The sequence below is a fragment of the Megalops cyprinoides genome, chromosome 1 (assembly GCF_013368585.1).
Source record: "Megalops cyprinoides isolate fMegCyp1 chromosome 1, fMegCyp1.pri, whole genome shotgun sequence".
Lineage (NCBI taxonomy): Eukaryota > Metazoa > Chordata > Actinopteri > Elopiformes > Megalopidae > Megalops > Megalops cyprinoides.
The window spans coordinates 39121101-39148750 of NC_050583.1; the positions used below are offsets into that span (position 1 = coordinate 39121101).

The 27650-nt window shown below is 45.8% G+C and overlaps 1 protein-coding gene across 1 annotated transcript; it reads left to right on the plus strand.

The window, feature by feature from the left end:
• Positions 1 to 27650, plus strand: LOC118785124 (breast cancer type 1 susceptibility protein-like). Its single transcript, XM_036539707.1, has 20 exons — positions 1 to 74; positions 1101 to 1154; positions 1858 to 1938; positions 3412 to 3500; positions 3618 to 3654; positions 4489 to 4631; positions 4847 to 7957; positions 8792 to 8865; positions 11071 to 11221; positions 11389 to 11446; positions 12253 to 12419; positions 14614 to 14861; positions 15118 to 15205; positions 17003 to 17080; positions 18162 to 18202; positions 18448 to 18531; positions 20022 to 20079; positions 25070 to 25143; positions 26300 to 26360; positions 27401 to 27650. Exons 1-20 carry the CDS (start codon positions 1 to 3, stop codon positions 27493 to 27495), a joined length of 4866 nt encoding a protein of 1621 aa, XP_036395600.1. The 3' UTR covers positions 27496 to 27650.

Here is a 27650-nt window from a genome sequence, read left to right on the forward strand (position 1 = left end):
ATGAAGGTGGCAAAGGCGGCGGATGTCAAACGGGGCATCTCCGTAATATGGGAGAATCTGCAGTGCCCGATATGGTAAGTGAGTCTGCTACTCTACAGAATAACTTGTACCTTGTGGAAGCATAATATCACCCCCCCCCCCCCCCCCCCCCATTAGACACCCACGGTGAAGTACCTTTTGTCTGTCACGTCAATTCTTAATGGACTGGACTTAGTTTGTATGTAAAGCAGTTTGCTGTTAACATTTAATAACAGATATGACTATTTTTTTCCTTGGTCGAAGTCAGAAAATATGGGTGAAACAAGTCCTCTTTAAAGTTGTTCATGCAAGTTAAGACCAAAGAGTTCGGGACTGGATTTAGACTAAGTAAAAGTGAGGATATTTGGAAAATCCACCCGAAAATCTTTTATGCCCCTTGACTGGAATTTCGGGCAAATTAACATTATTCATGGATATACACAGATTAGAAAAACATTAGAGTGAAAAATTTAAGAGGTGTGTTTAAATAAACCAAGACTGTTTTTGCAGTAAACATGGCATGCAGTGCTACAACACTGATTGATTTTAGTAATTATTATAAAAAGATGAGCTACTGAATTAATCAGACCTCAGCTCTTCTGCCTCCCCCTTCAGCCACGTGAAGTGGAGCCCTCGTGGGCAGTCTTTGCATTGGGTATACTCAGGAATGATGCTGCTGCAAGGGTGCTCTCTTAAATAACTACTTCCTTATTTTCCCTTCCCCTGCATCTGTGATCTGAGGTCCAGTGACCTCTTCCCTCATACAGTGAGATACATGAAAACTCACCTTTCACCTGTGACAAGCTGTAATAGATTCTTTGTTTTCTCCTCTTTATCCCCTGCCTTTTCGGTTTTGCACATAAATCAAGCTGTGATAGTCATGATTCCATTATTGAATTTAAAGAGATTGAAAGTTATATCACACTACTGTTATAGCCATTCCCAAAGCATTAAGTTTATGAGTTGAATCCATATTTTATTGAACAGTGGTATTTACAAGGTTCCCACCCCTCTTGATGGCTCTCAGCAGGTTTTTCTCAGATGCTGTGTATAGTGTAACACACTGGTCATTGGTTTTGCAGTTTGGATTTGATGAGCATGCCTGTCTCCACCAAGTGTGATCACCAGTTTTGCAGGTGAGGGTCAGGAGTGTTCTGTGTAATACAGATTAAAAGTGTGTGTATGCGTGGGTGTGTTGAATTTGAAGGAGAAAAAAAAACAAAGAATTAACATCCGCACACAGTATTTCAGCTAAACTAATCCAGTAAGCTCTTGCAAGTCGTTAATATTAGTTGCTGTATTGTGTCAATCATTGTAAAAATATCACACAAAAAAGATTCCATAGAGAGGGTAAACACACACGGCTAAAATTTAGTAATGCTCACCTTCTCATCATAAAGATTTGAGTTAATATAGCGTTAACATTTAATTGGAGAACATTTTAAAAAGGATTTTGTATTACTGCAGACACTTGGCATTTGTTCACCAGATTTAGATGAGCTTTTTTAACCACTGCTCAGATATCATTGTAATAAAATATCTCTGTGTCCAATTAAATGAATCATTTTCCTATTTTAAGAAACCCATGTACTTAAAATAATGAGTAGCTATGCGAGATGAAATTGAGTATGTTATAGAGCCTAACCAGATGACTGGTTTCCTTGAATGCTCTGCAGTTAGAACGAATGTTAATCAGTCTTGCAGTGAACGTAATATGAAAAATGTCATTAATGCTCTGAAATAATGATATGATAAGATGGGTAATCAGAAGAGATTCATTTAATTTTTGATTCACCTGTTTTCATTTAGATTTTTCTCATTTATCCATTTCCTTAAAAGGTTTTGTATGATGAAGCTTTTGGACCGGAATAAGAAGGAAGAGGCTAACTGTCCGGTCTGTAAGGCAAAGGTCACAAAAAGGTATTCTATGCGTTTCATACATGTAAGAAACAGAGCCTAATACAGTTATTTCATTCAGATGCAATAATGTCTTGTTCAGATTATTAGTTTTTGCTAAGGTTGGGACAAAATATCCTGTGACCAATAGTTATAACTTTTTTTTTAATCCATAACAAAATGTGCTTATCAGTATTTTCCATCTTGTTTATTATTTTTAAAATGCAGACAAATGTTCCTTTTCAGTCATGCAATGCATGCACTCATATGGCAGCGCATTGATATGTGGTTCAGTAGCCTTGGCTTTCCTGCTTACTAGGCCAGAAAGTGTAACTTTTAGCAGGATTCCGAACAGCAAGTGAACATGTGAATGTGCATGGATGATAACTGCTTCTGCTGGATTGGTCACTGGGGCCACGTGGAAGAATACAAAAGCGGAGGAATGTTAATTGTTGTGTTGTTGGTGAACCCCTACACTGGACAGTTCCGTCAGCTCCCGCCTTATTTCACAGATCTACCTCTTGTTATACCAGAGGTTGTGCTCATGTGGTGGATCAGTAATGCAGAGCATTTTCTGATGCTCACTCAATCAGGACAAAAATGTTTTATCAATTTTATGGCAGCCAGTTTCAAGCAAAAGGGTGTTCTGCGGACAGGATAGATTGTCCACAAGCTGAAGTCTTGTCTAAAACCAAAGAATGTTGACACATTTCTGCCCCTGAACAGAAGTACTGATGCATAAGCATAATGCTGGACACCATTTAGTTTTGTTTAACTTCTATTTACCAATTGGATTTTTTCACATGAATACAGAATAAGCCTGGAATTGATTAATGTTTATTTTGTAAATTCAGTTACTCTATCTTGGACTTTAATTAGCTGAAAATCCACAAGCTTGTTGCTGGAGGTATTAGACTGGCTAAAGTTTATTATTTGCAAAGTATATTGAACACAATTACATGGTGAAGCTTGGAATATCACACCAGAACTGCCTCAGTTAGGCCTGTAGGTTTAGTTATTAAACTTATTTTAATAAAAATGGAGATTGTAGGTGTATGTTCATGGTGATTATCTTTAGTGCCATTTGGTACAGCCAAATGTCGGCACAAATACAAGTTTGACAATGGCTGTTCATTAAAAAATATCTCATTCATTAAAAAATATTAAAAATCATTTTATTGATAACGTGAACGTACGTCAGGACTTAGTGTCTCAGCCATAGACTTTAGAATTGTTTGCTATCACATTAAAATCCACATGTTGGCTAAAATTAAATAGGAGCTAGCTATGCAATTAATGATCAAAATGAGTTAATACAATTCAAACATGAGTCAGGAGCAGGCAGTTCGGTCCCGCATATTAATCCCATTGTTTTTTTAGTAAACATGCATCTTGTCCATTTCTGTGAAAGCAGACCTCATGTAGACTGGTGCTCAGTGATATGTAGTGTTGCCACAGTGTTTGAACCCACCCCAATCTCCATCATTCTGTCCACAGAAGTCTACAGGAGAGCCCTGGGTTCCAGAGGCTTGTAGAGGGATTGCAGAATATGGTCCGGGCCTACGAAGATGACACCAGGACAGACTGTGAGTTTTCTGAGAGGAGCCCTCTAAGACATGCTTTGTAATCCAGTTAGTGTAATCACTCCTGTGCACAAGAGTTGTATTATAAATTGATGGCCTCCTCTCTCCTCTTTTTTGTAGACTTCACTGGAGTGTCCCAAAGGCTTGAGCACCCTGGGTAAGAAGTGCAGCCAATGATCGTAGAAATATATTGACTTTTCTACTCATTTAAATCTATAATGTAATGTGGGGAAAAAGCCACATATCCGAATAAAATCAGAACAACTGTTCTCATGCAGTTCCTTGTTTACACAAAGGTTGCTGGGGTTGCACAATCCCAGGTAACTGTTAGATTGGACTTATGTCCGTTCAGGATGTTTAGAATAGGATGTTTTACATAAATCGAACAACTTCCAGCCAAGCAAGTAAGGGTGTTGTCTATGCCTGAGTGATATTGTTGTTTTATTGCCCTTGGCATCATTCCTCCTTCAGAGGGCAGTGAGGAATTGTGAGTGAGAAAGAGAAAGTGGTCAGTCAGTCATTGCAGAGGAGCAGAAGGGTAGTTGGGTATACCAATGTGTGGAGACCACTTGTGACTTTCAAGACTGTTTATCCCTAGTTAAACTTGCTATGCTCTTCCACTTTCTTGTATGTGCTATGACTTTAACTATGCTAACCCTCACGGACACCTTGATTTGTGAAGAATGTTTTCAGAAGTGCTCATTTATGCAAAGCATTTATCAAGAGGCAGTGTAAGCATACAGCAAGCTGTTAGCGTGTAATGTCTCCTTTGATTTAATTGTCGCAATAAGGTACCCTTGAATGAGTATAGATGTGCGCGTTACTACTAATAAAAGTCAGGATTATTTTCCATGTCCAAGGAAAACATACTGTGTTATCACCCTTCTCTCAAACATTGCCTTTATCTTGCAGCTGGATGGATTTGAGACAGTAGAGATCATTGCCATTTATGCCACATTGTTCTTATGAATCATTATCTCTTATCAACCAGTCTTCAGACAGCAGGCCCCAGGGAAGTTCACTGTAATGGGGGAAAAGCCTCATCTTGTGATGGACAAAGTGCCGACTCTGCTGACAGCAGCCAATCCCAAGGCCCTGTGGAAACAAGAAAGTCCCCCTCATCATCCGTGGAAGGTGAGAGATACTGAATAATACCCTTTTCCTGTTTTCCATATTCTTTTTTTCTTGTCAGTTTATCAAAATCCTTGGTATATTGAAATATACATATGATAAGCAAATCAACTAAAATCCACACTTGTTTGTATGTGTAACAGCTTTCAGTTATATATCATATCAAGTTTTTTTTTAAGTGTTCATTTTATTTATTTGTGCTTCTCATTTCCATACAGTTAAGCAAGGCTTTGTGAAACTAATGGATCTTGAAGATTCTTGCACCATCATCTCAGACAAAGAGGGTTTTGATAGTGGCTTGGCTGACATGCCACCAACATCTGAAAAGGACACAGAAGACAACTGTTTAGCAAGCACCTCCACCTTAGAGAAACAGGTGCCAAATATGGAACCCACCAAACCTGTTGGAGCTAAAAGTGTTAAAACACGGCAGAGAAGAGAGAACACTACTATATCTGGTGATTCTTCACATCAGCAAGGAGATAGTCTTGAAGAGGGGGAGACTCACAACAAACCCAAAAAGCGATCTTGCGGGGAAGGCAAAAGACGAAGCTCAGACCCTGACAAAATTCTGGAAAAAAGGCGTAAGAAAAGTCTTGAAAAGGTGTCTGAGTGGCTGTTAAAGATCTCGCCAGCTGATGTGGATACAGATGACATGGACCCTGATGCCAGTTTCCAGAATGACTTTGATGATGCATCTGATGGAGGAAGTTCTTCCTCCACCATTAAGGAGAACAGAGATGAGGGGCAGCCTGTGAGCCTTAAGAGGGATTGTCGCAGTCTGCGCTTGGAGGAGCAAGTGTTCGGGGTTGTTTACAGACGTGACCGGAGGTCCGCTGGAACCCAGCACAACAGAGTCTTCTCCCCTGAGAGCAGAGAAGTCGCTGACCTGCCTGCTTGTGGTCCACCTGAAGAGACCCAGACCCAGAAGAAAACTCCCAGTAGGAGGACATCCAGGAAGCTGACACCTGCTGATTTTATCAAGAGACCTCACACTGAGGAGGGAGAGGTTGTTATTGTGAACCAATCAGAGAAAACTGATACAAAGGCAGGACCAATCCAGGACCAATCAGATGAGGGTGGAGCAAGGGAGGATGTTGACCAAGTTGAGCTCAGTTCCCATGGCTCAGCTGGAAGGAAAATGGAGCAAGGGGAGTTACTAGAGGAGGGGGAGGATGCAGATGACAGTCCTGAGTTTGAGGTGCCACTCCAAAGGGCAACAAAAAGAGCAAGGACTAATGTAGGGACTGCTTGGCAGAAGGCAAATAGCTTGCGTCTGGATGGGAAGGAAGAAGTAGAAATTAGCGAGCAAAACAAAAGCAAGAGTAGAAATGGAAAGAAAAAGAGCAGATCGACCCAGAAGAAGTTGGCAAAAGCAGCTAAGCCCCTGGATCTTGTTAGCGTTGACCCTGTGGTAAGTCCAGAGAAGGGACCTCTGTTAGTTGAGACAGAGGTTCAGATTGAGAGTTACCCAAGTAGTGTAGGCCTGGGCAGCCCAGCTGAGAGGGCAACTAGGCGTAGCAGGAGGCTGCAGGTATTCACAGAGGAGGTCCAGGCGAGCAGGAAGAAGGGTCGATTAACAAGATCAATGGATATCACTGTAGACCCTGATGGTGCATGTGCTGTGGAAAAGGCTGAGAGGACACCCAGGAGAGCTAACCGCCCACTGAAGAAAAAGATAGAAAACCAGGCGATGAGGAATGGCTGCGTTGTGAATGTGGATGTGGCAACCATTGAGCAAATTGATTCAAGTTTGAATGCAGACTGTGAGATTCCGTGTGGACAGATAGAAAATGCTGCTGAAGAAGGATTATCTGCAGTTCCAAATTCTGAAAGCCCTCCTGAGGCTGACATTCAGTGCTCATTCCTCAAAGGGATCCATCCATCCTCCCAGCCCTCCCAGGACCTTGCACCAGCAGTTGAGCTGGAAGCACACGGCTTTGTGGACAGTGTTGCTCGTGAGGACATTCAAGTTGTGATGGAAGAAGAGGAGAAGAATGACACTGAGCAGGACACGGAGCAGTTGCTGAAAAGCTTCAAAACTGTCAAGAGAAGATCCTTTCACCTGGGCAATCCAGGCAGCGTTTTGTCAAATACCCAATCACCTAAGTGTGACAAGCAGGATCTAGAGGGGGAACAGGAGGGTCATCTTGTCAGCAAGGAAATTGATCTGCAGAATGACCTGGAGCCGTCCTGTCTTGTTGAGTCTGAGGAAATGGCTAAAGGGCAGCAGGACCAAGTGACCTTGTCTTCAGGACTTCAGAATTCATCCATCTCTAAAAAGAGTGATCTTGACAATTTTTGTGGCAGTGACCTTGTCCCACCCACAGTTCTCCCCAGCATTGCTGGTAATAAACCAGTGAAGAGCCACTGTGGCAAGGCAGGGAAGGAAGCCACAGCTGAGGGGTTTGAGGAGTGCGCAAATCCGGATGCTTGGAAGAGTAAGGAGACCAGCCCCATGAGCAAATCTGGCATTGAAGGGTACGCAGACAGTCCTGATGGAGCCACACCTTCAGGGAGAAAAAGAAGCGGGGGAAAACCTTCAGGCCCGCACTCCAGACTTTCTGTCAATTCCCAAGCAGTGGACTCAGGGCTCCTCTTCCCAGCTTTAGCAGCTTCTGAGGAAGAGGAGTCAGACTCAGCCAGAGCAGTCATGGCAGAGAAACTGCAGTCAGGAGTAATAGAGAGCACATACCCCTTGGAGATGAATCCAGAGAACAATGGTGTTTTGACATCAGGAGCTGGAGGGTTTGCAGGCCCTTCTGGAGATTATGGCATGGATTCCATAGATGAGTCATGTGGAGTGCACAGTGGCCACCAGGAGGAGCAGCAGCCAAACTCTGAGGGTTACAAAATCCTGGAGTCCTCTGTGACCCCAGATAATCTGTTGCCCCCCCATGATGACTTTATTGGCCCTGCTAACAGTATGACCGGTACAGGGCAGAAGCAGAGGGCTGGAAGTGTGTCTGCCCCCACCCAGTGCAGCTCTGACGGCAGCTTCACAGTAAGCAAAAGAAAGAGGCCTCAGAGGCTGGAGTCCTCGGAGTCTGAGGATGGTGCAGAGGAAGATCAGCTGCCTTCTCTTGCACAACTACTTGGACCAGGCAAATCTCGTTCACCAGCTGTGCAACAGCCAACACTGATGAGCGCAGACCATCTTCCCCTTCAGGATCAGGATAATCCTGCAGATCTTATCAAAGGTGCCCCTGTTGCCCATGTTGCATCATGCATGCATGATGCAGGGGGTAACTCCAGCCCCGCTGCCCCCAGTCCAGAGTGGGTCCCTGCTAGCCAAGGATCTGTGGATCTGTTTGACACCCCAGATGAATGTGAGTCCAAATTATTTAATCTGTTCTATTGTCTTCCTGCGTGTGCCGTCAAACCCCTGCAGCTGTTCCAAAACGCAGCCGCATGAGTTGTTTACAACCTCTCTAAACATAGTCAAGTCACACCCTTCCTTTCCTCACTTCACTGGTTTCCTGTTACTGCTCTCATCAAGATTAAAACCTTGGTGTTGGCATACAGGACAGGGGGCAGCCACCCTCATACCTCCAGTCAGTCCTCACACCACATATACTGGCCAGATCACTATGCTCTGCAACCTTGGGGCAACTGACTGTCCCTTTCCAACGGGGTTTCTCCTCTCAGCCATGAAGCCTCTCTGGACTGATCCCCCAGTGTTGGAATGAACTATCAATGGGGGTCAGGACAACAGAATCATTGGCCATCTTCCAACGCAGACTGAAGATATTTGTATTACCTGCTACTTGGATTACTGCTCACCTATTTTACTTGTTGTACCATAGTGTGTTACGAATATTGTAATCTAGTGGCTGTGTAATAGATGGTAGTGTGTGTACTTGACTTCCCTTCCCAAGGCTGTCTTGTTTCAGGTTAGCACAGGTTAACTTGTGGTAGTGCTTAAATGGTGTTGTGCTCACCCTCACTGGTCAGGGAGTGTTGTTAGCCTAGTCTGACACTGTTGCTCTTTTAAGGGTAAGAAGGTGACTGGGTTAGAGCATCACAGTATGTGATGTAGTGACATTACATAGTTATGTGGTATATAATTTTATTCGGGACATTGCTTTTGTGATTTCATGAAATCTGAGAAACCAGTGTTTCAGCCCTGCTAACTTGCTCCTCCGTGTTTCCCTCATTACCAGGTGATGGTGCAGCATGTGATGCAGGTCCCTCTTTTGAATCCTCAGAGTTTTCAAATGAAATCATTGCCACCCAGGTAAGAAGATATCATACTGTATAGCACATGTACTTGCATTCCAGTTCCAGTTCTGGGGTTCCATGCCATCACTCTTAAGATCAACCACTCAAGTCACTTCAGGATTTCCCACCTAAAAAGTGTTTGCAAAGGTACCCCCACTGATCTGTTTCTCCAAAACAAAACAAAAACACAGATGGGATGAATTGCCTAAGCACATCACTTAAATATGCCCAGCCATTTCTGCATTTCAGAACTACAGTTATGATCTTTACTTTACTGAATGGGCTGGTAATTTGTGGAATTTGTATATCAAGGTAATTCTGTTGTCTGACTTCAGATGCTTTGATACTGCCTTTTACAGGCAATGAGGGTGAAAAGTAACAACAGCGAAAATTGGGAGGCTGATACTTGTTAAACTTTGTTACAATGGCAGGGATTGTGTTTAACAGCAGAAAAAAATATTCTCATGACGTTTATAGTTTGACACTCCATAAATATAGAATGGCACATTTATGCTCATAGAACATTAATAAAAATTATGGTTTATCATAACTCCACGTCCATGCTGATATTTTGCAGATCTCCAGTATTCTGTTGTACTGTCGAGAACAGTAGTTTTCTAAAGTAATATTGCCAGTAACAAATAATGCCAGTAACAAAAGATAGTAACATATTTTACTCAGGTTTTGTGTTATGTATAATGTTTATTGTCTGGTAGAGGTTGTTTCAGCAGATGCCATATCTCACACCATGCATTGCAGTCATTGAATATAAGTCCTTTGAATGTTTTATGTTACATACATCTTATTTTCCCTCACCAGTTAATTATTGCCTTAGTAGTCTTTCTTTGCATCAATTTTGGGTCTCTAATTAACTTTTAATTAACTTTTTACCAAACATTGCATGCAGTATGACAGCACACATACACTACATACATGTGAATAATTATGCGTGAGGTTCATATAACATTTTTAAAAGCATGCTTTGATATTTTGATGACAACAACCAGTGAAGCCAGTTAAGGAAGAAAAGGCTTACAATTTTAAGATGCTCAAGGACTGCATGCTGATGGGGCCATTCTCTGAGTCCTTTTGTAGTTAGTTCAGATTCATAGCGATGTCTGGCATTACTGCTTGAATTGCTTATCTAACTAAAACTCCTTGCTGCAGTACTCCCTTTTTGTCACTGAAGTGCCCATGCACTTGCGGGAAAACAGTGCCCAACTAGTAAATCTATTGAAACTACCAACCGCATTCATTTGGCTCTCGATGTAATAGCCTACAGTGTCCACCGGGTGGCAGACTCTTCACCCCATTCCCAGAAGCTGTCACGCACTAGAAGACGGACTACCCTGCCAGGTTAAAAATGTGCCCCTCAGCAACTTTGTAAATTGCATTTCATTACAGGCAAGGAAATGTAGCCAGGGAGATGATACTCACTCACGATGTCATCCATCTTCATGCACCTCCTTTTTGTATCTGTTTGTTTGTCTGCATTACCGCTCGTGACGGTCGGGTTTGGAGTGAGGGAGGGCTATTTCCGCAGCAGGAATGAGTGCACGCCGGCTTTCTGAGAAGTTAAGTCAAGGTTGTGTCTGTAAAAAGAATTGATGGCTGCAAACCTTCATTACCGATTGAAGCGAGGGCTCCTTATGCCCGGGCATGCGGCGCCTTGCTCTGGCTCCATGCTCCGTTTTCAGCTAATGTGCTGTGAGCCGTGGTAATGAGTTCGGCCGCGGCCCTGGGACAGTGTCGGGCCTCATCAGCTGTAGCTGCGCGGAGTGCCTTAGCGAGGCGTGCTGCCCCGCACCCCTGGGGGAGAGGCGCAAGCCTCTTGCAGAGGGCTGCTGGGGACAGGGCCTGCCAAGCCGGCTCTCCTGCTGTGAACCGGGACACCCTTTGCCTGCGCCCGCATGGGCAAACCGATGTCCTAAGTCGCACTTCCTCTTTGCTCCGGGGCATCGAAACGCAGAGCACAGAGGTTTGCCTGTTTGCTGATAGGCTCATAAAGTGTGGCACATTAATAAAATGATACACACTTGTACACCGTCAGGGTGAACACATACTCACATGTCAGTGTTGCCTAGTCTGGGTGGCAAGAAAAATGGCAGCCTCTTGCTATGTTAGCTGACTGGCAAAATTTGAATTCCATCAGTGTTAAGAAGGTATTGGACGTAGGATTGCGTAGGTGAGTGAACAAAATCAATCCCTCTTCATCTATCAGCAAAAGGTGGCGATGCAAGAGGAGCTTCGCAGGCTGGAGAGGATGATGGCTCTAGTCTCTGAAGCACTCCACAAGAAGGGGGACAGTCCGCAGGCAGGGGACACAGGGAAGCTGAAGGCCCCGCAGCACCCAAGCTCGGCAGCGCAGACAGGTGGGGCTAGTGTGCGATGCTGACATCAGAGGTGTGAGCAGAAAAGCTCTGGTCTTTTCCTGCAGCTGCTTTCATGAGTCTGTGTGTATTACAGTGGGAAGGTTTTTCTCTTCTGCATTCCATCCCTACTTTTTCCCCCTCTAATAGTCATCTCGTGCTTTTGGTAGGTCAAGACCTCCACCAGACCCAAGTGCCTTCTGCCCAGACAAGAGAGCAACCTACCAGGTAACGGCACCTGTTAGGATTTCACTCCACTTCATACCTCACACTGTATGCTTGCCAATTAAAAAGGAGGTCGCTGTGGAACAGAACTCTCCCAGCCTGTCTGCAGGAGTGAGGCCGATTCCATGCTGATTGTTCTGGAACGGTGAGCAAAGTTTTGTGCGTTCGGGGGGCGATGTATCTTTGAAGACAGGCGGATAATCTCCCTAATGAAGCCGGAGTCTGCTCATGCTGGGGAGAATAAAAAAGTCATTAGCGTCTGCATCTTATTTGTCATTTAGGGCACTTAAAGGGAAAGTTGTGTGCCACTGTAATTTATCTCCCCTGCTCTGCTGCTCCTCTCACAGGGCTGTAAGTGCAGTCCTCTTGGAGAGGGGGGAAAAACTAGCATCACGTGAGACACAACTTTGCTTTTCAGTTTTTAATTTTTTTTTTTTTTTTTTTGAACTTCTGAATGTGACGTCAACAAGGATACATTCCAGAGTGTTACTATGCCAGAGTGTTACTATGACAATATGCACTGAAACGTCTGAATCGGCTTTGTGAAGGCTTGTTGCAGAGGTCTGCATTGCTCAGTTTCACTGGTCACCCTCCTTCAGTTTGTCTTCCTTAACAAGAACGATGAATTTGCAGGTACTGTACGTCCACTCCTGTTTTCAGCCACAGAATTTCATCTACCATTCATGCCCCCCCGGCTGCCTGTTTTGCGTCTGCTTGAGGTGCGTGCACCTCCCTGCCACTGAAAGGTTCAGAGAGGGGTGAGCGGTCATGTTCGCTGTTTCTGTTTGTGCCTCCCCCTTTCCTCGCAGGCCCAAGCCCTCCCCCCCGTCGGCGCTGTCTCCCGTCTCCTCTCCCGGCGCAAGAGCCCTGAGGCACGGGAGGGGCTCCGTCTCACCCCTGCCCGCCCCTGGGGCCACGGCGGGCCCAAGCCCCGCCCATCCCGCCTGCACCGAGGATGAGGGCACGGCAGAGACAGGTGAGGCTGGGTGCGGTCGCCAGCCGGCCGGACACGTTTTCCACAGGAGGGTGGAAAGCAAGCTGTTGGTGTGACCTCGCAAGGTCAAAAAGCAACCTTGTTGGGGACCGTTGAAAAGGAAGGGTCTGTCAGGCTTTTGACACCGCCGTGAACTTGGCGTGTCCCCCGCCCTTTGTGATCTCTACAGCCTGAGGCTCCGAGCCCAGAGGCCCACACAAAGGAAAGGCGTCGCTCATCCCCTGTCTGCCTACGCTTTCAGCTGGCATCTCCCTGCCGTCAGGACGGCGCGCAGCCGTAATCAGGGGCTTACAGCCGCAAGCGCGGGAGGGAGCTGCTGACTCCGCACTTCAAAGGCCCGCCGGCAATTATTCAGGGCTGTGGTGTTAAAATAAGCGTAGCCGCGGGATGGCATCGACAGGGAAGCAGACTCATTTCTCAGGCTTGCGGGCTGACGGCTTATCTTAATTCAATTTATTTCCGCTCCCCTTTAGCGCGGGACGGTAGCGGGGCGAGCCAGAGGCGGATCTGAACATTTCCGCGGAGCCGGAAGGGCACCCCGCTTCTCTCAGTGGCCTTAGATTTATTGCCGCCTCTCAGCACCCGTCATGAAAACCAGGAGACACTCCTCTGTGTTAATCGCCTGTCCTTCTACGTGAGATGACAAATTCAGGACAAAAAAAAAACCAGGGGCCTTCAGTCACTTGTACATTTCATTGCCATGTTGAAAGTGACCTGATTTTTTTTTTTTAAATGAAAGTGAAAAGGACATGGACTACACTGTGGACTGCACTGTGTACATCAGCAGCAGCAGTGGCACAGAGACAAGTGCGAGTCAACGTCCTTCCGAGGGATGGACGTGTTTTGAAACCCTGCAGGGTAAAGCAAACAGAATTCTTTGTATGAGGTGTATTCATCTAGTCCATCAGCTTCAAAGTAAGAACTCTGCGTTAATAGATTCTCAGAAACCTGGCTATATTTAGAAAGAAAGTCTGAAGGCAAGTGGCATGGGATGACTCTTCCACACAGACCAATTACTCATAATTAGATATTTGGTAGTACTGGCTGGGTACATTTTGTTTGAAGATTGAGGGAAAGAAACTCTTTAAAGTGTTTTTGACAGACACTGTCTGTGGTACTGTTTGTGGTCCAGTGCTATAGAAAGATCAGAGTAGCTGCAGGTAGCAGGCAGGCTGTGATTGAGTGAGTGGGCACCTGCAGCCGTTTCCTCACCGTGGGCCATATCTGACTCTGCTTCAGTGTTCATTTCACCACTACACTGATTCGCTTGTACCCATCCTTCTATTTCCTAAATGCAAGCAAAGACGAACTGAAAATGGCGTATGAAACACCCAGGAAACCTCTCTTAGGTGCTGTTGAGTTGTAATCCTGGATGTGCTTGTAATCCTGTTTGTGCAGACAGATGCGTTCTTCTCTTGTCTTGAAGTAGCCTCGCCCGCCAGGCATGTGTCAGTCCTGACAACATGTCTTATGACAACCACACTCTAAAATGAGATAATACATGCAAAGAGGCATATCAATCAAAAGTGGCTGATGGGAGCGCACAGTAGGCGTTTCTCATTAAAATTCAGGGCTGGTCTGATAGACAGATTGGCCTTAAAATGCAGACCAAACATTTCCTTTTGTTTGTCTGTTAATTGTCTGTTTTGACTGCCTGCAAATGAACATATGTGACTGAAAATCGGAGATTGCGGATTATGCTTTTAAATGTAATGGGGCATATGCAGCCTACATTCACTTAACTCAGCGTCCCCAAAACAGCTTGGTCTTGCCAAGTGCAGTACAATTACGTGTAGAAGTTAGCAACAGCAATTATCGTTGACATCGGTAATCTTAACCCTGTCATTGCAGTCAGAGCAGTCAGTGCGTGTGCCCTAGACACTTAAATTGGATGCCATCTTACCATTCTATTTGGGCATTCCAAGAGCCAAGAAGCCACACGTTCACATGTATAATGCTTGGTTGGAGAGACAAGTGACAAGTGGGTAACGAGCTTTGCTCCTCTTCTCGATTAGAGGCACTTCATACATACTTATCTCTGTTAAATGCGTGGTTGTCAGGTCAGTTGGACTAGCTGAAGAAGCAGGCAGGCAAGGTGAATAAAACAAACATAATCAAGTCTTTACGTCTTGTGCCTTGTCAGCCGTGAATTCAGCTCCGTGTCTTGTGCCAGCAGGACAGCGCTGTAGCAGGAGGGCCAGAAATCTGAGGAGCAGTGACAAAACGGCAGGACAGGCAGTCAACCGGGTTGGGGCCCTTGCCGCCCAAACCCGGGCAGCCGCACCGATGTCGGGGCATGAGGAGCGGGGGCTCCAGGCACCAGGAGGAGCGCTCCCCAATGTCACAACCGTGGGTCAGGGTCACAGCGGTGCCCCACAGGGCAGGATGGTGCTGGTGGTGTCGGGCTTGAGCGTGACAGAACTGGTGAGCGGGAGCGGGGCTGGCAAGCCCCACTCCTTTCCTTCTGCCTGAGCTTCTCCCTCTCCCATTACCATATGCTATAGTCAAATAATTAGATTGTTCATTACATTTCTGTTTATTCGTTCATCCTTTTCCCAAAGAAGGATTAAGTTTAGTGCTGCCTCATGCGCTGGAGTAATGTTCCGGAGAGCCGGGATTATCGTGGGGAAGGGGGGTGGAAATGCGTGCCACTGACATCATTTTGTGTTTTTTTTTTTAGTCTATGGTGAAGAAGTTTTCTTCAAAGACAGGCGGTAGTCTGTGCGCGCAGGTGACCCCCGAGACCACCCACGTCATCATCAGGACAGGTGAGTCTGCTTGCTCTGCCGCGACACATCTGCCCGCCGCTTGGACAGAACCTGTGGGTTGAGCTCACTGTTTCCTGATAAGAAATTGTTACACAGCGTGATGCCCAGAGCGGTCTCCCCAGCTGAGTTCTCCTTGTCATTAAGAATGTTACAGTTCTAGTTTAACACAGTGTTAGTCATTTTCAGAGTTCAGAAGAAACTAAGTTGTCTTCATTCGAGGGCAAGGCCGGGCTAAGGGCGGTTTCGCTTGGCCCTGAGTCCTTGTTATCCTCCAAAGTGAACATGGAGCTGCAGACTCCACCATCCTTAATTGCTCCTACTGATAGATTAATTTTTTTTTTTTTTTTTTTTTCCTTCTTCTAAAGCCGCCTCTTCCAAAGCGCCACATTAGTGAGGACTCCGTTAAGAAAGACTTTTTAATGGCACTGTTTCCCTGGCAACTAGCAAATGGAATTTCAGGTTCTTGATCTTTCAGGGGTGGCAGAAGGTAAGAGTGGGGGATGCGGGGAGGACAGGAAACAGCTTGTCACTGTCCTTAGATGGAGAGTATGCTCTTCAGCAGAAGGCCCTCTACCAGCGGCGGCAGTTTGAGCACAACCCGTACCAGAGTCATAATTCACAATCAATACAATAGATTAACTGTCATCCCGTACGCCCTTTTAATGTAGGTTGCAATGTCTCCTGTTTTCAAGAGCGTGGGTTTCCCCCAAATAATCGTCTTGATGGACTTTGTAATGGCAGTCACCGCCGTGGCGCTAATTACTTTCAAACGTGAATGCAATTGGTTCTCTGGCAGTGCAAGAGCGCGAGATATCGGTGTAATTGAGGCTGGGGATTCAGCTGTCCTGATTGTGATCGTGACTTTGAGGTCAGATGTAATCAGGGGAGGCATTAGTGTCGAACACCCACCGGTAGCATCTCCGCACTCCCTCTGAATCAGCAGTGTGAACTTGCATCGCATTGCCACATGCGCGTTGTGGGTGTTGCTATGAATAGAAGCAGGCAGGACTGTGCGAGTGAGTGGTTGCTGTATGACATCAGCAGCACAGGACCCCCGTCTCCACCTGAGACACCACCAGCGCCGCACCAATCAGATGAAAATGTGAAATGTCCGAAGGGGCATGAAGTGTGGAATATTCAAAGAGGCAGATGGGATTTCGGTGTGGATTTAATTGCACAGATGATTTGGGAATTTAACGTCTAGACAGATGTGGAGGGAGAGGGAAAATAACTTTTACTGCTACCAGAGGGGCTGAACAACAGAGCGGCACAATTTTGGCCCACTTTGAAAAGACGTGGCAGCGAAATAAGTGTTAACATGGAAGAGCGAAGAAGTGACAGTTGTTGATGTGGGTGACCAGGAGCAAAGCTTGTCTTTTGTGTGTATTAAGTGTTCCTATTGATCATGCTGCTCCAGACAGGAGGGCTGCAGGCTCTGTTCTTGCGAGTTAGAGCTGGGTGCTAACCCACACAGTTAGTGCCTGGGGTCTCCCCTGCTACTTTGTGTGTGTGTGTGTGTGTGTGTGTGTGTGTGTGTGTGTGTGTGTGTGTGTGTGTGTGTGTGTGTGTGTGTGTGTGTGTGTGTGTGTTTGTTTCTCCCTTCATTGCATTGCAGGTTTTATTTCTGCAGTGAGAAATGTCATTAGCCCACAGACAAGAACTCCCTGTTGAGTTAGAGCTGCTTTGTTAGGTGAAAATGAGTGGTACATTGATCTGCATGTTCTGTGTCTGTGTGTCTGTATCCTTTTGTGTGTCTGTGGCCTTCTGTCTCTGTTCCTCTGTGTGTCTGCGCTGAAGATGAGGAGCTGGTGTGTGAGCGCACGCTCAAGTACTTCCTGGGCATCGCAGGACGGAAGTGGGTGGTGAGCTTTCAGTGTGAGTATCCCACTGTTGCTTACAGCTGGGGTATGGTGGTTAAAAGTGGGATTTTTGGGGTGTTTTTAACATCAGTTTCTCTTGTTATTTCATACCCCTTAATGTGCTGAATTGCAAAAAAGTGCACTCTTAATAGGAATTGTATCTTTCCAATATGAATAGTTCTTTATAAGTGATTGATTCTTAAAAGTGCAATTCCAAATGATTGGAGACAGTGGGCATTCATGTTTTAAATCTTTTTTCCTCTTATTTCATTTTGAAATATAAATCATTCAAACAAAATACATTTGAATGTACAGTGTTTTATACAATCCCTTATTAAATAGAATACCAACATGACTCACATTAATTATTTGAATGTCACTGTGCCATTTGCTGGCACTGTGTGGGCAACAGTGCCACGGCTCAGTCAGTGGCCTTAACTACGTTAAAACATAAAATAGTAATTTGACTCATGTTGCTTTTGAGTGTCTCTGTGATAATTGGCACTGTGTAGGCTGCAAAGGTGGCCTGCTGGTTTGCATTTTTTCCCCATTCTTCATGAAGCTTATGATGGTCTTTTAGAATCTCTGACACTAGAGGACCTGTTTGCTTAGCGCTATTTTTCCAGTTGATATTTATTGCTCAATAAGGTAAATGTAAGTGTAAAATGTTGAACTTAGCTGAACTACACAACTTCTTTTCTGGAATAATTTATGTGCCAGGTGCTTTGGTAATTAGTACCAGATACAAGATTAAGATTTTTTTATACAGTAAACAGCCATTTAGGATTTGAACAAAGGATTTTTGTTCAAATTTTTGGGCTCATTTTGAGTAAACCCATAATTATTTGAGTAAATTGCTTGCTACTTACAGGCAGAGTATTTAAACAGCATTAGTAAAGGAATGATTTTGATCATTTATATATGGTATATTCCTATATTAGTATTTCTAAGCGGAGTGCAGTGTACAATGTGGTGGCATTAAGGAGGTGCTTTCTTTACCTCCTTGCCCATGTCTGTGTTCAAGGTGCAGGTCATATACATATTACTGTTGATGTTATCATTCTTGATGTTTTTGACATTGTTCTGTGTGTCTGCAGGGATTGTGGAGTCCTTCAAACAAGGGAGAGTTCTGAATGAAGTGAGTTCTGTTTAAGATTGTCCAGTTACAGAAAATCTTTGTTAACTTAATAAGATATAAGAAACATTGATAAAAGAATCAGCCACATGTAAACACCACAGATACTGAGTGCATGTCACTAATAAATTTATTTTAAAAGTGTGCATATGCAGAACACTATCTTTCACTTACTTAACTGTTCAGTTTACCTTAAAGCTTTCCTTCCTTCCTGTACCCCTGACCCTTTGTGTGTGGTCCTGCTTTAGGCAGAGTTTGAGGTACAAGGGGACGTGGTGAATGGGCGACGTCACCAGGGACCTACGAGGGCTCGCAGCACTAGGGACCAGAAGGTGATCAAGTAATACGCACACACACACGCAAGCATGCACATAAACACACACACACATGCGGGCATGCACAGCTTGCAGATTGCAAAGAGGTGACAAATGGCATGTGCTTTATTTAGATTTTTGAATCAACCAAATTGCCATAAATGTCACCGTTCAGGCCTGTGCAGCTTAGAGGAGAAGCAGGTGGGGAAGACGAAAGTGCACCAGATAGATATCCTCCACTCCTGCTGGAAACACTTAGTAATAAGTGTCTGTCCATGATTAATTAATGACAAGTAAGAGGAACGTCCTGAGCCGAGCCGCTATGCGTCCCGTCACCCGGCCCTCCACTGTGCTCCGGTCCTAATGCTGTCACCAGCTGGTGAGTGAAGCCGGAGCGCAGCCGGAACGGTCTCAGCAGGGTTTGTTAGTCACGCCGAAATGACAGACGCCGGGTTATTTCTCCTCATCCCATCTTCGCCTCCCGCTGCTGCGCGCCCCTCCCAACCTTTGTGCGAAACCGTGGGCCGAGGGAGGGATTACAGGATGAAAGCGCAGTAATGTTTAAAATTAAAACCTGTTTAGTCTCTCTTTGTGCTGTTCTTTGGAGATTTGCCGGAGGAAGGCTGTTGCTAAGTGTTGAAGGGCACACGAAGTATGGATGTTCCTCTACCCCCTTTGAAATGTTTGTGTAATTGCCTCCTTTGAAGCCCTAATTGAATTATCCTGTAATTTCAGGGCTATTAGAGAGTTAATCAGTGTTTTTCCACCTGGTAGCATTCAGACAGACCAGTACATCTCGCTGTCAATTTCCCTGTGTTGGGACCAAGGTTGAGAAACACTAGACGTTTTAATCAATTGCCGTTCCCTGTTTTCCACAAAAGAAACGATAATGGGGAGTGAGCTGTGCTGAAGGTTCCTAATGACCTTGTTGTAATATTACCTTGAAGACACGAGGAAGCATCTAAATTGGAAATCTGTAATTGAGAATTTTTTTTAATCAGAAAGAGTCCTCAAGCTAATAATCACCGCAAAAGGACAGCCGTGTGAGTAATTGCACGTTGCTCAGTTTATAGGTGGTTGTGCCTTGGATTAGGTTGGCCATTTGTCATCTGAATAATAACAGATAATATTGATTGCCTGAATCGGTCCACTGGGTGGAGATGCAGGCTGTGGGCACGGTTGTTTGGGGTCTCAGTCTGGGGCTGTGTACCCTTGACAGGGGTCTTCCTGGTTATGGAAAATTCTTAAAAACATTTTCGCCCTTGGAGGTCATGGAAAAGACCACTGTCCTTGAAATGGGACATGGGATGCTGCCCAGATAGAAAATATCAAAATCGTTTATGTTCGTACATCCATCCTCCTTAATTCACTAGCTGTGGTTTGCTGTTCCCCTTGAAAATGCCATTCAGGATGGTTCATATTGGGATGCTAAATATCATAGTCTCTCAGGTGTTTTCAGTGAAACATATCTCTCTCTCTCTCACCCCCCCCCCCTCCCCCATTTACAGCTGCTGCTGAGTGGTTATGAGATCTGCTTCCAGGGGCCCTTCACAGATATGACCACAGGTACTGTCCTCATACTCATAATATCCAGGTCAGCTGACCAGCGTAGACAGCAACCCGACTGCACCGTGACACTTTGAACGGTCAGGTTTCGGTTGACACACTGGTCAGTATTTGAAACATCATAGCTGTATACGGCACAGTGTTAATGAGCTTACTCATCCATTGAAGTTGCGCTCCTTATTTATCATCACCCTGTTGCCAGTTGAACACCGTCCAACTGACATTAAGTTCCTGGTATTGTGCATTTAAAAAAAAAAAGTGGAATTCTTTTGACTAAGTGTTCAGGGTACCAGATTCAACAGTGAAAGTATGCAGCTTATCAGTTTTGTTAGGACAATATGAAGCTTCGTTCACAAACCTGACAGCTGAAGCTAAAACCAAAGGCAGTTAAATTTTCTGAGATGCTTTAAAACTGCAGTGTTCAGATGATGATGTACCTGGATCTGGCTGAATAGGATCACAGATGTGTTCTCACAGAGGCAGATGCTGTGTTCTCACATGCTGAAGGACCAGGCCACTGTAATCTCCCATTATTGGTGGGAGGAGGTTCCGCCAGGGGCGAGGGCGCTGTTATCTCGTCTATGCAGCCGAGAGTAGCCGTGCCTGAAGGAGCCTGTCCCCTGCCTAACAGCACGCTGTCTGGAAACGCAGGGAAACTGAGGGCGCAGTGAATGGAATTAGCAGGGAAACACGATCTCTCTACCCCAGGGGTTTCTGGGGGCTACAGCTCCTATTGGTTTGGCTGCAGGTTGTTTTGTCTTGATTAGAGGCTTGGTTTACTGAATTCTTTAATTAGGTGGTTCATTTTCATTTTAATGGTATAAACTAATTAATCACTCAAAATAAACATGCCGCCCTTAAATCACATCGATAGAATATCTGAGAATACTTTAAACATGATAAATGGAAGAACTTTAGACTAAAAATGGAGAAAGTCAGAGATACCACAGTGGTCTATCAGCAACTCAGCATGACTGGCCCCTCATAATGCGAGCTGCTCCACAGCCTAGAAAGATGCGAGGCAGCACTGAAAGGAGTCATGGGAATTTTGTTGTTTTTCCAATTGAGTGTAATTGAATGTTTTAGCGCGTTAGCTTGGCAGAACATGGCCCTCTGAATGGGCCGTTGGTTACAGCTGTGGAGATAGTTCTCTAAGCATTGATGGAGTCACTTAAGCCTGAATTGGAGGGAGGTGCTTGAAGTTAAGGACCGCGCAAATGTTGTTACGGAAACTCTAGGAGCACAGAGAGGTCTCCTGTGAAATTGGCTATATCTCACACTCTTGCATGCAGTTTGCATGCGCACATCATTGGGTGCAGGCAGCACAAAGTAATACCCACCAGAGCCCAATGCAATTGGCAATCCATTCAAATCCTGTAGATGGATTTTTTTTAAAAACGTAAATACCAACCATTTTCTGATGCATAATTTCAACGGATCACTTTGCGTGCCCCAAAGCATGTTTTGCAGGTGGTGACATCACCCGTATTTACACGTTAACAGAACTATATCTGGCAAACTGTGGTGTCCCCCGTGGTGTGCAGTTGATATTGGGTGATGTTGCATGCCCTGTGCATGCAAGTGTTACTTCTAATGTACATTCTGAAATGCTTTCCAGTGTGCTTTGTGCTGTATATTAGATGGGTCCTGGACAAGGAAAGTAAGGTCGTTTAGTGAACAGGTGGACCACCTTGTGTATGATTCTTTTGTCGAGGCAGGTACAGTACAGGAATCAATGAGTCAGAAGGCACTGACTGTCATTAAACCAATGTCAGGCAACTGTGTGTTTATTTTTAATGGAGCGCTCCTTTAATATCTCACATCCCTCATTATGTCCTGACATCAACAGATATCCAACAGAGTTGAATCGGTGTTCTCCTAAAACCACCCCTAAAGTCTCGGTGGGTGACTGTTGATTGACTGCCACGCTGACACAGGAGGAGAGAACTCCCTCTGCCGACCTGTTTTTCAGCGATGGGCTGATGTGATAAGCGCTCTGTCCTGTTGTCTCCTACGCTCCAGCCCCTCCCACTCCCGCCTTTGATTAGCCGCTCTGTTATTCGCATGCAGTGGATAAGGCCCCAGAATGGGACTGAGCTGTTAACACCTGTATAATGAACTATACAAATGTCCACGCCCGGGGAGGGATTATGCGCTGTTATTAGCATAGATTTCTAAAACAGCGCCCGTGGAAAGAAAACAAAGGTGAGGTTAATTTATGGAAAGCTCCTGCGGTCCTCTCTTGCTGGCAAGGTGCATTGAGTGAATATCCAGTTAAAAAGAATTCTCCTGCAGAAGACTGTATCCTGTGGGCCACTGATATTGATTTGTAGTTGTGAAAAATTCTGCTGGAAAAAGGAGGGGGGGGGGTGAGGCGGAGCGCCAGAGGGGAGAAACCTCACAACATAGTGCAATAACCCATCGTCCCGCTCTTCACCAGCGTCATCTTTTTAAATGGTATCCAGGGCAACGGCGGGAGAACGTGGCATAGCTGAAGGCAAATGAGTATCTCTGAGCCAGCTCAACATGATCAAATAAATCTCCCACCCAAAGCGGCGAATGCCCTTGAGGCTAAATACACTGGAGTCTACAAAGGCCATAAATTCCCACTCAAACACACTTTCGTGGACCTTAATGATAACAATATTGACCTTGTGTTTCCTTTTCATCACCTTAATAGCTCGCACACTCGGTGTGTGAACAGCGCAGAGGTCAGCTATGATCTTGTTACTGAGAATGTAATGGAGGTGCAGAGCTGATGCCTCCTCCTGGGCCATTGTCATTGTGGGAGGCCAGTTCACAGATACAGTACTACCTGGGGCCGACTCCATTAAGCCAACCCAAGTCTGGCTGTCTATACAAAAGCACACAGGCGTCCTCAGCACAGCGTCTGGTCAGGAATGGTATCTGAGAGGCAGAGACCAGAATGACACCTTTGCAGATTTACCAGGCGTGTACAACGCCGGGGTTAAAGTTTTGTTTTATGAGTTTGCTGTCGGAGAGCTGTGTGTCCTTGGGGACATCTCTGCAAACACTCCACCCCAAGAGGTGCTTTCCTGATAGAGCCCCTGTGTTCTGTATACTTTCACCCTGGGATCAGTGAAGACTTCTTAATGGAAAATACTTTCTCGGTGTGCAGCCTCCTGCTGCAGATGTCGTCAGGAATTGTTCCTTTTGGCAGTGACTTTGTCAACAGGATGTTCATTTATTATTTATCTAGATCTTGTATGTGAACGTATCATATAAAATATGTGCATCATATGGGATATGTCAAGGACTGAGTGATATCCAGTGAATGTAGCACACACAGTTTTTTATACATGGCTTCGTATCGGTTGGATAATTTTAATAGTGATGGTCAAAGAAACAGTCACAGTGACAGTTTAAAAATAGACTGATCCATGTGACAGAAATTGCCCTTTGCTTAGACATCTCCCATCTCTTTATTGGTGCTGGGCTCCTCCAGATTTAGTGCGTTTCTCTGCAGTCCAGCAGACAGGCTGAAAGCAATAAGAAAGTGCTGTGAACCGAGTGTGAAAGCAAAAAGCTCATTATTGCCTCAGCCGCCTCGCTCTCTGCTGCGAGTTCATGAGTTTACAGAAGGCTCTCAGTCCGGTCTGATGGGAAGACGCCTGGCAGTTTGGATTTAGAGTCCGCTCACCCAGCAGGGTTATCTCCGTTTCCTTCTGCGCCTGCCATGTCTTCCTCACCGGTTCACAGCAACACTTGTGCTTGCGTCACGACACGTTTGAGAACGAAGGGGATCAGATCAGCAATCTAAGTGATGGGCTCACGTTAAAACTCGCGGTACTTGGTGTCATGAGGCAGGGAGCAGGGTTGGGACTGATGTGTGCAATTCCACCTGGTGCCCACAAGAGGACGCTGTTTTGCTCCATGAGGTAAATCTCTCAATGGTGCCACCCCTCCCTTTACAACAGAATTGGTTTATGCACATGCACGGGTCTGTTGTAGTAGGATAACAGATCTGTACAGCTGCCCATAATCACACTCTTCAGACTGAGGAGCAAGCCCATTGTTCCAAAAGACAGTGAGTCACTATACACACTAGTTTATGTACAATAATCTGGCTGCTGTTGTTTGAGCCTCCTCATGTCATCAGAGGGTAGAATTATTCTCATTCACAGCCATGAGCCTTACTCTGTGTGTGTGTGTGTGTGTGTGTGTGTGTGTGTGTGTATGTGTGTGTGTTGTATGCGTCTATGTACACTGTTGAACCCTAGCCCGACTGCAGAGTGGTTTGGGAGGGGGGCCCCATTGTTGCCTGTAATTGCTTCACCCAGCTCCGGCTGGTTCCTGGCCGCCCCTCTCCCCTCCTGTTGATCGATCTAATCCTCTCTTATAATGAGTTCTCCTGTGCAACCCCATCCCGTTCTGCAGTCTGGGTGAGGGTGTGTGTGTGTGTGTGTGTGTGTGTGTGTGTGTGTGTGTGTGTGTGTGTGTGTGTGTGTGTTTGGAGGGAGGGGAGCGAATACCTCTCAGATTGCAGAGAGTGCTCAGGGCGTCCTCTGGTCTGATGGACAGGTCTGGGGGTTAAGATGAAGATCTGGCTGACTTCTGACAGGGCTGTTGATTATTGCACCGTGGAGAACCGCCGAGGCTTACGGGAAGATTACCAGCGCGAGTGCTCTTCCTTAGCCAGCCGCATCCCGCTTGTCTTTAAGTGCCGATCAGGCAGGGAGGCGCTCCCCGTGGCAGCACTTTCTCAACATGCTGCTCATTCATTATTTACCCAGCTTGTATGAGCCGGCACTCATGCATCTGTATCGAGGATCAAGGATTGGATCTGCAGAACTTGTACACATGTAATGGTCTGCAGGGCATGGATGTTTACTCCCCCTTAGAGAATACCTGATGCTTTCAGCAGAATCACACATGAAAGAGCACCGCTTGCTCTGAGCTGCCGATAACCTTCCCCATGCCCATGTCCTGTCTGTGTGTCTGTGGCTGCATGCGTGCGCCCCTTCCCCAGGTCAGATGGAGTGGATGGCGGAGCTGTGTGGGGCGAAGGTGGTGAAGGACCCGCTTCTCTTCACCGGCACACAGGTGAGGGCTGAGCGGTCTCCCGTCCGCTGCTTCTCTTCTCTGGGCCCTCATTCGTCTCACCCCCTCCCTCTTCCTTCCTCTCATTCTGCCCCTGTTGCTCTGCCCTCCTTCTCGTCTCTCTCTCCTCCTGCCTTCTGCAGCATTTTCTTCAACCTTTCTTACACTCCCGTTCTCCCGCGGATACTTTTGGATGTAGGAGGAGGAGCTGAATGCATGCAAGAGTCAAGAAAAATTTCACAGGGAGTTGTCAGGCCAGCTGACATTTCCTGCCCCAGGCATTGCTCTAGCTGAACCCTCTGTTTTTTTTTTTTTACAATGGGGGTGGCAGTAGAGGGGGGAAACTTGTGTCCGTTCGTCGTCATTTGTATTCCGTTAAACCCGGCAGTCCAATTGATCGCTTACGAAATTGATCTTTTTCCTTTGCTACTACTGTTTCGATTCATTACACTGAAAAGAATAAAGCCAGCATTCATCAGTGACTGGACACATTTGCATTTAGATGTTTACTGTGGGAGAAAAATTGAGAAAGTAGATGAATAAAAACAAGCTGAAAAATAAATGATTTTTTTGTTTAGTTTTGTTTTGTTTTTTTGTTTTTTTGTTCTGTTTATGCTCTGTGAAATGGCTCAAGTATGAGGATGGAGCATAATTCATAATAAACTGGGTGACTTTCCAAAAAAAGCGTTGGAGCGAAAGTATACCAAAAGAACTAAACTCAGTGCTGCTGCATCTTGAAAAGTGCAACTCCACAGAGGTGATTAAAAGCAAACAGGTTTTAATAAAAGCCGTCAGCCTGCTGCCTTGTTTGATTAAGGATCTTGGTAAAGGTACAGTGCTGCAGCACAACACGTTGTTTCAGGGTCATCTGTGGGTGGTAGGGTGCTCTGGTCTGAAAGTATGGTTGGAAGACAGCTGAACTGCATGGACTGAATTATTACCTGTGTCAAACTGACAGTGTTCTTACCACACACACTTAAGCCATCACTTCCCAAAAGAGTGATGTGTTTTAAGCCATAGCATCTTGAAAGAAAGACCTTAGAAACAGCCTATCATGTGCTCACTGTTACCATTAATTCACGCTGGGGCTTGACTATAATTGAGCGTAGTTCATTTAGAATTTAGAACCTCACTAGTTCCACATCTGCTCTCCCTCCAGAGGTCTGCACGGCTGGTGGTGGTGCAGCCCAGCTCTGACGAGTCCCGGACAGCGCACAGAGGTGAGCCGGCCAGGGGCGTGGCCTTTTTTACGGCTGCTCTTGGACTGCCATGGGCTGGAAGGGGTCCAAGCAGCCCTCGGGCGGTAGCAAGGACGCCGGGGTGGGGGGGGTGGGCTGAGGGAAGTGCCCCTCCCCCCCACCCCCCGCCTCACTGTAATAGTGTTGTTTACCGCTCGCGTGGGCAGCAGGGCTGGGGCGGGGAGCCGGGGGGCTGCATTATTCATGGCCGCATTGCCCACGGGCAGGGCCCTGGAAGACCTGTAGCGCGTGTCAGAGAAAAAGCAGGCAAAAGCTGCTACCCCCAACTCCGGCACAGGCCTTGGCTTCCCCTGCTGCATATTTAATGTGCCCTTTCCTTGGGAGCGCCTGGGCTGCGCTAGCTAAGGTAATGAGCCAGTCCTGCTCCCGAGGCGTTTCTCTCCCGGGCCTGTATTGATTCCCATCATTCAGGCCCATCTGGAGTCTGACTCTGAGCGCACACACGCATGTTTCGGAGCCTTGGGTGCTTCTTGTTTGCAAGGTATTTCACACCCTTTTAGCTCGCATTCCTAGCTTGTTTTAGTGCTTGAGATTCCATATGAGAATTCACCGGAGGTCCCTGGAAATTTTGTTGATGTGTTCATGTCAGGTTTGATGGAGAGGGTTGTGGTGAATCTACCCGCCCCAACTAGAAGAAGCTCTGAAATTGCAAATTCCATCTTCCTTGTGTGCTATTACCTCATTATCTTGCTGCCATGTGAGGTTTTGGGCTCAAGTGTATCCCCAGTAAATAAAGCACATTACTGAAGGAATTTTTTTTTTCCCCTTTCAGTTGTAAAAAGTAGTCCCATGCTTTGAGCCATTATGCCAAGGGTGTAATAGCGTTATCACCGCAACAGGAACCTAACGAAACCAGGCTGTTACTTTGGTCTTGGATCTGTAGCATGAAAATTCACATCCCTGCCCTCCAGCCCCATCATCTTCTCCACGACTGAGCTCTCTAGTCCTCCTCTGCTGTGCACTCTGCTACCGTAGTCTTACTCCTTTTTGTTTTTCTGCAGCTCTCCAGAAGGGGGCAACAGTGGTGTCTCGGGGGTGGCTGCTGGACACTGTGGCAACCTACACAGTTCAGAATCCTGATGAGTACAGAGTTTAGACCCTGCCCACCCTGCCGTGGCTCATTCGTCTCTCCCGCCAAGTCTTGAAACTGCCTAAAAGATTTCAGTCCTCTGCACTTTATTCCCCTCTCCCCCAGAGTTTTGCATTGTTTTTGTGAAACTGTTTTATATGCCTAATGGCCCTTGTGTTTTA

What these genes read in the sequence shown, in the direction of transcription:
- LOC118785124 (XM_036539707.1), top strand. Translation starts at nt 1, where the DNA reads ATGAAGGTGGCAAAGGCGGCGGATGTCAAACGGGGCATCTCCGTAATA. An exon ending in TGAGGGCACGGCAGAGACAG is followed by an intron (nt 12,420 to 14,613) that starts GTGAGGCTGGGT and finishes TTGTGCCAGCAG; the next exon opens with GACAGCGCTGTAGCAGGAGG. An exon ending in CTTCACAGATATGACCACAG is followed by an intron (nt 20,080 to 25,069) that starts GTACTGTCCTCA and finishes CCCCTTCCCCAG; the next exon opens with GTCAGATGGAGTGGATGGCG.